This window comes from Drosophila takahashii, chromosome 3L (assembly GCF_030179915.1).
Source record: "Drosophila takahashii strain IR98-3 E-12201 chromosome 3L, DtakHiC1v2, whole genome shotgun sequence".
NCBI lineage: Eukaryota > Metazoa > Arthropoda > Insecta > Diptera > Drosophilidae > Drosophila > Drosophila takahashii.
Window position 1 is genome coordinate 15,766,132 of NC_091680.1, and position 11,364 is coordinate 15,777,495.

The following is an 11,364-nucleotide window of genomic DNA, read 5'->3' on the forward strand; positions in this document are numbered from 1 at the left end:
TACATGGGGAGGGGGGGGGTCTTGCACAATGATTACGTAATCATTTTATATGTATTTTTTTATTTAAAAAATTTTTTTAAAAACTTTTTTTCTTTAAATATATCTGCAAACTTAGATAGGAAAGCAGAGAAAAAATTTTTTTTAGTGGCTGGGCGGCGAGAAAGAGAATGTTTAGTGGTTCAATCACACGAAGAATGCGAAGACCTGGAATGGCTTGACGAAGAGTATGTTGGAGATAATTTCAGCGTATACGAACCGAAAGTGTCATACCAAACTCCATTTATAAACAATATTAAAGATTGGGTTGCATCTCTGTTTGAATCCACATATTAAAACAAAAAAAATTTTATTCTTGAGATTACGTAATCATTGGGGGGGGGCGGGGTATTTATTGAAAGATTACGTTTGATCACCAAGGGGGGGAGGGGGTCAAAAATCAGCAAAAACGTGATTACGTAATATATGGACAGCCCCTAATCACCTGCTACACCAAATTTCATTTGTGCTAATTTTAAATTTTAAAATACCCTTGATTGATGAAAATAATTTAAGCGCTACAGAAGTTTTACTTTAATACTTTGTATGTCCGTCTGTATTTTCCTAAATCGTTTTATCAGTTATCAGTTTATCAACCAAAAACGTTTAAAGACTATTCAATTTAATATGGTTTCATTCTTAAATTTTTCAATTTTATATTACAAAATTTATTATTTACAATTTTTTCTTATTTATGCAAGGGTATTTTATACTTCGGTTTCCGAAGCTGTCGTCCTTCTCTTTATTTTTATTTGTTTTCTGCGATTGCTGCAATGCGTTTTTGTTAGGGGCAACACGACTCTTATCCTTTTACTGTCACCGCCCACCGCTTGCGTTTCCGCTTCCCCCGATTCCGGAAACCGGATCCAAATCCGCCAGCGTGCTCTTTACAGTATAACCTTTGTCCTACTTGTAGTAACAATACTCTGCTCGTGCCCGGCTCCACGACGAGCCACTCGGGCAATATGTTGTTGTCGCCCAGTCACCGCGGCATTTCCTACCCGCCGCCGAGTCCAACGAGGTGAGTGTCTCCAGAGATTAGAGCCCCCCTTAGTGCCCACGTCTGATTGTGTGTAACCCGTGTCTATATAACCTGTGTCTTTGTCGTCCTCTCCCCAAACAACAAATGAAAAAAATATAATACTGCGTCGTGTCCTCATGCTCGATCCTGAACTCTCATAACCCACATCCTGCGCCGCATCGCCATCGCCATCGACTAACCAACCAACCAACTGACCCACCGTTGCTAATGTTGTTCCCGTGGCTCCTGTAGAGTTCCTCTGCGCCGCGGCATGGCCTTCTCCACGTCGACGAAGAATCCGCCGCTGCGCAAGACCCGGAATATAACCTCCCAGAACAGTATTAACTGGCACCAGATCCCGGCCACGCCCACGCCGCCCAGCCCGAGATCGCAGCACCAATCGCCGGGAGTGGTCTGCATGCAGAAATCGCTGCCCCTGCTGGTGCCCCACGAGGAGGGTCAAGGTCAAGGTCAGGGCCTGCCACCGCCCCCGCTGCAGAAGCAGCTCTCCCACCAGACGCCGCTGCCCACATCCAATCACAACCAGTCGAGCACCGAAACGGACGTCTGATGTGGACTGGGTCGCCGAAGCATAAAGCCGCAGAATGTACTTACCAATAGATCCGTCACAATTTACCCAGAGCACTCCCATATAAAATACATTTAGGAAATCGCCTTTGTTTTTCCCAGGTCTTACTAAAGGATATACAGCTATTTTCTCTAAAGACAGTATTTCTAATGAATAAATATATCTTGTCATATTCGATTAAGTTTTATTTATTTCTAGAACAACTTACAATAATCTTTTAAAATTCGGGATCTATAAATGTTATTTCAATAATTTAAAAATTTGACAAAAAAAGAGTTAAGCTTATAAACCTTTTTAATAATCCATTAATTCGACAATTAATTTAAAATTATTTGATTTGTTATGCTGTATTTAAAAACTGTCTAAAACTAAAGGCGAATTTCTAAAATTCAAATAAGATTTCATTCTGAGTGTAGGACATCGTGAGCTTGTAATGTGAAAACCGCACTTTTGGGTCCAAAGCTGATATTGAACTAATATACATTCCACAACTAACTAGAACCCCCTCCCCCAACACCTTGGCGAGATTAAGTTTCAGAACACAATGCTCCGGACATTCGCCATTTTAATCTTCCCATAACGATATGAAGACAAATAAAGTTTAACCAAACTAATGTTAGATGTACTTGTTACCATAGAATACGCATAGTCCGAATGCCATATATACAGAAACATACTTAGATTGATCACAAGCTTTATAAAAGTGTTTCCATACTATTGATGTAAGTCGTTACTTTCCTTAAGTAGGTAAATCAAATGTTACGGTCAAAATACAAATAAATAAACACCACACAAAAATTAAAATAAAATATTTATGGCTGCCCTTCGTTTGAGTGTAACCCAGACTTTTTTTTTTTGTTTTTAAAAATTAATTTGAAAAAGGGCTTTAGAAAAAGTATATCTTGGTTTTCTGTTTCTTGGATGGAAAGCTAAAACAGCTTCAACTCATTGTTGCTGCAAGATTGTATACCAAAATAGAGTATTAGCCGATTTTCGGTCAAAGTGTGTATAAATAATAATATTTAATTTAGTCTTCTCCTACAGAATGTAAGTGGCGTAAACCAGAACACAGATTTTAACATTGAAAAAAAGTTTTATTGGGATAAGGTACTCAAACTCTAAATTATTATCCGTCGTTTAAGCTACATTTATATGGGTGATACAATTTTAATTGAGTTTACGCAAACTTAACTGTAGATCTAGAACATTCTAATAGAAATCTATAACCCCTGTTGACTAGCGTTATTAAAGTTAGCTATCCTTTCCTATCAGTTTCCGGAACCTTGTACATCCTTTAACAAACTTACATTGTAAGACATTATCGAGTATAGATCATAACTTAATGGAAAGTAGAGTAAGACATAGGTAATGTTCTTCCTTCGAAAGCAGTTTCGAGTAAAAGGATGACGACTTGTACATATTATCAACGGGAAAGCGTGACATAAGTTCTAAATTACATATAGAGAGACAAACGAATACATATACACACCATACATATAGGGATTATATTTATATATATATATGTTTATTGTGAAACGCGTACTTTTATGGGCTAATGAGATGCATGTGTTGCACACAAGTGAGCTACAAAATTATTACAATATACAACCGCAATACAAAGTGTTAACTGTATTTTTATGTGCGAGTACTACCCAATACTTAGGGCTGCGTAGAGCTGAGATCGTAAACTAGAGTCGTAATTAGTCGGAGGGCATGGAGCTATCTTAATCTGTAACGAGATACATTCGTGTACGAAAATATCTAATCCCCTCTTCGGAATAGTCCAAGGAGTTTATGCATACATACATATAGTACGTGGTACTTAGAAGTTGAACTTAAATGTTATTGCAACTATATCTAATTGCAATTTATTTACAAAGAAACAAAAAAACCAAGAAACAAAGAGTAAAGTGCAAAAAAGCTTTATTTACACGCTTGAACAATAAATATCAAAATTATTTGTAATGTAAACAACCAAATAAGCTGTGGTTTTATTTCACTTAAAGTAAAACCAGGGTAAGTAATATTTATATTAAAATGGCTTTCATTATTATTATTAATAGCACTGGAAAAGTTGCCCTTATCCTGCATTAATTCACTTTGTCAAGTTAAACAAATGCCATTTAAAACCAATTACCGACCAAAAGTGGCCAAATACGTAAAAAATCGGTGCTTCTGTATAGTGACATCGGGCAAACTGCACAAACACTGGACAACATCGCTTATTTAACCATTAAAAAGTTTTGCGGCAGCTGCAGCCAGCCAGAGATATCGAAGAAGGACACTGAGCCAAGGATGCAACTTGATAAATGAAGGGCCATCGTGTCGGAACAGTAATGTCATTGAAAGAGCTCCTACTAATTGGCCTGACTTTTTACATCCAATTACCCATGATAAAGTTTTAAAAAAACTATTGATTGAGGTTTTTAATTTTAATTAAACAGTGCTTGGTTTTGCATTTTAAAGTGCGACTCTTAAGTTATTGCCACTCTACCTTGAAGTCTAATAAAATTATTAAATTCATTTATGTCGAGGGTTGCAGCTCGCAATTAAAAATTCACTTTTTTGTAAAATAATTTACAAAAGTAATCTACTTACTGGTATCTTTTACACCCTAACCAGAAATTCTCTTTCTGTTTAATTGAGTCTTATAACCCCTTTTAGTTCATATGTTACACAGGTTATACTGGAAAATAAACTCAAAATTTTACAGTTCCCACAGCGAATTAATAAATTATTTTTCTCCTGCTTATCCTTGCATTTGGCAGAAATATAATGCAGGCAGCCAGGAGAACACTTAAAACAGGCGATGCATGCAGCAGCCAAGTGGATTATTTGCATGCCACGCCCTCAGCCCCCCACTTTTTCCACTCTGTTCGTGAAAAGCATTATGATAAATGTCGTAATTCCGCGATTGAAGTGTTATGGCTGGCAGTTAGTCAGGCTGCTTGCCTCGGATACGCGGATTCGTGGACTCGCGGATTCGCGGATTTTGCGGCTGCGTTAGTTATATTTAGACGTCTCCATAATGGTAGTCATAAAAATACGCAATTTGTGAGCTGACTCTCCAGCGGAAAATACTCGGAACGGCGGGCGCCCATTGAATTTCCTCGTTTTCCGAGGAACCCACTTGAAGCATCCGCTAACGCAATTCACCCGCTGCAAAGTAAATGGGATTATGGTTGTGCGTGTGGCTGCAACGCACTGAAAATTACAGTGGATTGTAGCAGTGACCACTTTTTAGGAGCACTTTGTACGGCAAACGGCATGCAATTAGCAAGCAATCAGCCAGTTCGGAAAAAACGGGGAGCTTACTTGGTTCAGCCGAAATTTGTAAATTTAAGAAAAAAAATAGAACTCTTACAATTTAAACCATTTTATATTTTAAGATGATATTTATTTACTAGATAATACAGGTATTCCTAGTATAATCATTATTTCCGTAAAGAATAAGTAAAGCCAACAGATTGTGCATCCACTTGACTTGCTAAAGTCAAACCAGAGTGATTGTGCAAATATTAGTTTAGCAGCAGAGAGCTGAAATTGAAGCAAAACAAATGGAAATTAGCTGTTCCAGGTGGGGCTTTAAAAACAATTTTGCCAGTGACAGGTCTGTCGGGGACATCCACCTGGCGCACTGCCTGGAAAGTGTCGACACCGTGCTTAACCCTAGCCAAGTTTTCCCGGCACCCCACTTTCCCATGTCCATGTGCAGGCACGCCTCGCAAGTTCCTTTCAATTAAAAACATTTCCCAGCCCGACGCTTTACCTCCAGCCAGACGTCTGCCTTTCCTCTGTATGTGTGCTGTGTTCGCGCCATTTTAGCATATTACTCGGGGAAATAATGAGCCCCGAGCTGGGAACGAGGAGCCCAGGACACCGGTGCCCCGGGTCCTTGTTCCTCCTTCGCTTTGTGAACGCCACGCATCCACGCATCCCGTCGCGGCACTCGCACTTTAAGCGGCTCTTCCACAAGCAGCTGGAGGAGGATTCTTTAAGAGGATTCGGTGCTCTTAAGTGCCGCACTTGATGGACTTTTCACCGCTGCCCAAGATGAGATTAGAGCAGGGATGTGAGCCAGGACACGGCACTGATTGACAAGCAGAGATAAATTGGGCTAAGAATAATGTAAATTAATTAAATTTTTAAACGGGTGAATAGGCCATATAAATCAATCACTCTTCACTGAGTTCAGGTCACATACTTCATATATTGGTAAAAATTTATAATAATTAAAATCACCTTACATTTATATTTATCTTTATTATCCTAATAGCTTGGTACTATTTAATTTACCGAAACACAGCTCCACGTGCCATTGGATTATTTAATTACCTGAAAACAATGCTTCCCAATGCAATCAGACTTAGAGCAGCTGCGACTTGAAAACCATTTTGTCTTCATAAAAAATAAATTCGATTTTGTTGGTTTTTCCTCTTCTGCATTTCTCATTCGACAAACAACAAAAAAAACATAACAGAAACAAGGTCAGTTGGCAGGTGCATAGCGACAATAACGATGTCAGAAAAAATAGCTCAATTCCCAACGCAAAAACAACACAGATCGAGTACAGCAACATGCCAGCTTCAATGCGCCCGTATCTGCTGAAATGTTTTTTATCTATGTCACGGAACATTTATTTAAAATATCAATAGCATCGCATAATAAATACTACCGATGTCGATGGCTTCTCCTCCACTGCACCCATCGAAGGTCAAGTCCGTTTGGATTATTTATGGCTGTTGTCCACATACAAGAGTATCGAATTTTTCGGCTCGACTGATTTTCGATACTTGTTTAACAATAAAATTGCCTTAGGTCTGGAGATGTTCGACAATGTTCAAAGAAACTAAATTGAGCTTATAAAATTTAGCTTAAATCGTTTTAAACTAAATCACAATCTTCAATTAGACATATTTAATACGTTCATCATTTATATGACAAATAATCTGTAAAACTTTAAGAATGAAGTCCTCTCAACTATATTAAAATCCAGAAAAATAAGTAATACCTATTTCTCTATACAAATCTATTTTTTATTGTTTGATTGTTTATTTATCTATGCTTTAACCTATTTTAAAGTCCCTACTCAGTTATTAAAACTGAGGTAACTCGACGCTTTGAATTAAATGTAAATTTAATTTGCACTGCAGCTATATCGATTTCAGCAAATTCGGAATTGAAACGGTGTAAGGCACACTCTCCATTCCCGACCAGCAACCATCAATATGGACAAGGCGAGTTTGCCAAGTGACTGCGGAGAGTAAACAACAACTGGTCACTCACCTGGCCACTTGCGAGCCCTGAACCACCAGAACCCGTTGGTGGTGGTGATGGTGGTGGTTGCCCATCCTTTCACAAAAGGTCCTCGATGGAGGTGTCCGTGTCCCAGTGTCCAAATGTCGCCGAGTCCTCGACTTGACGGGCGGTCGGTCGATGGGTCCTTCGGTCTTTCGGTTCTTTGGTCACTTGGTCCTTGGTGCTTGAGCTTGAGAAATGGCACTGCAGCCGTCTGGCGCTATTATCCCGTATTTTTCTCGCCACTCTCGTCCTTTCTTTCCCGGCGTTTGGCTATTTGTTTGTTGTCCGTGGTCGTGGACTGCCAGTCGACCATTATAAATTGTTGTGTAGACACCTTGTGGCCAGCGTTCAATCCAACATGCCGGACACAATCGAATTGTGCACTAAAATAAAAGTGGAATGTATATAAATAGTACTTATAAAAAATATCAGAATTTATTTATTTATTACATTTTTTAATTAGTTAAAAAAAAGACTGCTTTAAGATAAAATTCTTTGTTTTAAAGCTTACAAATTTATATTGCATATTACTAGTTTTTCTTACAGTGTCCTTGGTGCCTCTGGCCACATCCTCCTTTCATTATTTGCCTTCCTTTGGCCCAATTTGTCTGGGTGAAAAGCGTGTGAGGGGGTTTTCCTTCCCGCCCAACTGGCTTTGTTTAATTTTCCAATTGTTGTTACTCGAGAGAGGAGTCATCGCCACCGATGCGAAGTGTCATTAAACTCGTGCCAATGCATTAAGTGTTTATTGTTTGCCCATTGCTGGGCTCAATTGTTCATGCCTAATTACCGTTCAAACTTTGTCACCGAATGGCCTTCGATGTTGATTATTCGAATGTGCTCTTGGTCAGTTGAATGGGCCGGGATGTGACAAGGATTTGGACAGAACGGCTGCATCGGAAGACAGTTGCTACGGATGAAGTACCAAATAGTTGCAGCAGCACCTGCAACCCACTCACTGCACTCGAAATAACACACGTAAGCAATTAAAACCATTAAAAATTTAATTTAAATTTAAATAAAATTAAATTTCTTAAATCTAATTTTGTTTAAATTTGTTCTATGATTTTAAATAATAACATTTATGTAATAATATTTTTTAAAGATTTTACAAAAATCAAAGTTTATGGAATATTACCCCAAGATTCAATATTATTTATGCATTATATTTTATTACTTTGAATAAGATGGTTTTTGGCTATTTATTTAAAGTGTGCTTGCTGGACAATAAAAGAGGCGGAGTGCCGGAAATTGCGCTTCACTTTCAGCTGCACACACTCGGCCGGCTCTTTGTCCGAGCGGTGACCTCTTGGCGATCCTCCCCTTTTCTCCATAACCCTTCCCATTACCATTTCCATTGCCATTTGACTCACCCAGCGGCCCACCAAATCCGCCCACCCAACGACCTTTTGCATGTTGCCAAGTGCCGGAAGCATCTGCATGATATTCCTTGCATACATTTCGACGCCGCCTCCTTTAAATTCAACGGTCTGTGCATCCGGAAATTAAACATTTTGCCCGTACTTTCTCAGGCCCTGCGGTCGTCTCTTTGCCAAAGTGTGCAGCAATTCTCCGTTTGCTTTCAATTCAATTCACTTAGGAAAAATGCCAAAAAAAAGAGATACTTTCGTAGGATGCACCTTTGGAAGAAACCTTTCAAATTTCCATTTTACTTTTGGCCTTTCCATTGTCCCACTCACGTTCATACGAATGCGGAAAAGAAGTCAAACATAAAAATGGACACTCAACTCTTATATGATTTCGTCTTGAGCTCAGATATTGCTTTAATAACTTGCACTTTTAAGCATATTTATATTTCTATTTCACTTAATAGATTACAGAGCTTGTCAAAGGACTTATCATATTTCGACCTAATCCACGAGGACTTTGGCAACTTGTAGTTTTCAATAGATGTGCAAACAATATTAACAAAAACAAATATTTATAATCCTTACAAACGTTAAAGGAGCTTATCTCGAATTAAATTATTTGATACAACACATTCGTACCGAGAGTCAGGATTAAAGTAGTATTAAAAAAGTTTATCATCATGCTGAATGATCCCACATGAAAGTCTTGCCGTAGGTGGTATATTTACATTTGGGTGAACCTATATAAAATACAATTTAATTAACATTTTATATGTGGTTCATTCTCAAAATAAAAGACAAGTATTTTAGTCAACACTGCGTATGAGCCATATAATTTACAAAAACCTTCTCCTAAGCATTAGACATTTTTTCGGCTTTAATATATTAATATATTATATATATTTTGGGCTTTAATGTAGGTTATCAAGGTTCACTCTAAGTTTGAGTACATACTTTACCATATTTAGGGTAGGCTGAGTGGAAAAGTTCTCGCGTCTCGGCAAATCCTCTGCGGCTGGCTTTTCATCTCGATACGGTGACAGACAATTATAATTGTATTTAATTCTTTTGATTGATGCTTTGTGGGCTTTTCACGAAGACGCATATTCCACCCAACCGTAGAGCACAGATACTGACAAACAAGCACGAAATTCGACGTCAGCAAGGTGTGCGGTTGGCATCCCCTGTCACGGGCAAAAATAAATATTATTTATGGGTTTCATTGATAAATATAATTTATTTCTCTAATTTATACCATGGGAATTTCCTATATGCTAACAATCCTGCGTTTTTAGCATCCTCAATCCCCCCACAAGGCGTATGAAGGTGACAAAGGTTGAATTATTGAATTAAATATGTGGCCCATAAATAAATGTTATTATATGCCTATACTTTAATCTGCTAATCCAAATGGACTGATTTGAACATACATTTTAATTATTCATTTAACAAGAATAAAGTATGGCTTTTAAAAGGTTAAATGTCTAATTAAAATCTGCTGACGTGTAAATAAATTTCTTATTTGGGTCTGATTTTTATTTTTGTTAGCCAATGCTTTTAAATAAATATCAAAATATAAAATCAAATAGCAGCGTCACTTTAAACTCCAACTTGCGAAATATACGACTCACCGGCGGTTATTTTTATAGTGCATTAAACACTCTAGAAATGAGTTATGATTCCTGAGTTGGTACGTGAGTGAAAAGTCCGGGCACAATTCAATTTAATTTTGTTATCCCCCGGAGCGTGCATTCAAAGCATTCGTCACAAGTAAAAGCCGTTTCATTTGTGAGTCCACCCCTTTCTGAAATCCAAAGTCATATATTTTTATTGGCCAAGAAAGAGGATTGAAACCTGCACCCAGAAAAATGATGGACAACATTTTAGGTCATGCATAGCCTAAAACATTTTAAATGGACTAAAAGTTCCTTTTTAGGTCATGTACTGCCTAAAAATTTAAATTTTTGGTATATTTGCCCTACTATTTAGGTCCCATATAGCCTAATATTTTAGGTCATCGTGGGCCTTAAAATTAATGCATTTTACCTAAATAAATTTGCACGGAACTCTGATACCGTTCTAGCGACTCTATAATTCCCAACCAGTTATAGCGCGGCTTGCATGGTAACCCACTTCGATCGTTGAATAAAACAGCGATTTCACTGCTGAACAGTGAAGCCTCTTCGCTCGTTTTTGTGTGTTGGAATAATGACGGCTTCTTGAAGACTAAGCCGACATTGACCTCGAGTTAGCTATAAATTTCTCTGTACTTACTTTATAATATGAAACATTTTTCAGTACAAATTTTTAGGCCAAAGAAAGCCTTTTTAAGGTAGCATATTACCTAAAATCTAGGCCAAAAATTACCCCATTTTAGGCCATTAATGGCCTAACATTTTAGGTCATACAATCCTAAATTTTAGGCCATTCAAGGACTTAGCTCCAGTTTTAGGCCAATTTTACCTAAATTCTAGGCCATTTTTTGACATTTTAGGTCATTTTTTTTTCTGGGTGTGGTTAGCCAACGGTGCGAATGGGTTATTTATGGGCTGTGTGTGCATACTGATGTTCTTGAATACATTAATCCAATCAGGTGCAATGGCTCATAACGGTGCAGATAAAAAGGTCTCAATAATCATTTGTTTTTTAAAATACATGACTAATAATTCTTAAAAAATATATAAAGGATTTTTACATTTATTAAAAGTCAACCATTATTCACAGTTGAGGGATTTGTCTTTGATTCATATTCGATTCATTTAATATTGTTTTTATCTTTTTATTTTCATAATAACGTTAAGAATTATCTAAACTGTATAGTCCTACTGGGATGTTTTTAAATATTCCTATAAATCATGAAAATAAAATGAACTGAGCATCCTTGGGCCAATGGTTGAGCTCGGTAGTTAACAAGAAACAAAAACAGGCTCAAAGCCCCAGACGAAACAAAAACAAGTATTCATGCGTTGAACGGAAACACCTTTACAGAAGGTGTGGGGAAGTGTGAGGGCTGGGACCTCACGCCTTGCAACATACATATAATCTAT

General features: G+C 37.7%; 1 protein-coding gene across 9 annotated transcripts in view; it reads left to right on the forward strand.

The window, feature by feature from the left end:
- The window catches only part of LOC108067715 (pleckstrin homology domain-containing family G member 5), a 53,345-nt gene extending 51,549 nt beyond the window's left edge, over positions 1 to 1,796 (forward strand). For 7 of the 9 annotated variants that reach the window (XM_070215068.1, XM_070215069.1, XM_070215070.1 and 4 more), the window contains 2 exons: positions 953 to 1,057; positions 1,310 to 1,796. In XM_070215068.1, the coding sequence (XP_070071169.1) occupies positions 953 to 1,057; positions 1,310 to 1,628 (424 nt within the window). In that variant the 3' untranslated portion in view covers positions 1,629 to 1,796. The remainder of the gene's footprint in view (positions 1 to 952; positions 1,058 to 1,309) is intronic. The other 2 variants (XM_070215072.1, XM_070215066.1) reach the window with 1 other exon arrangement.
- Positions 1,797 to 11,364: the final 9,568 nt, after the last annotated feature.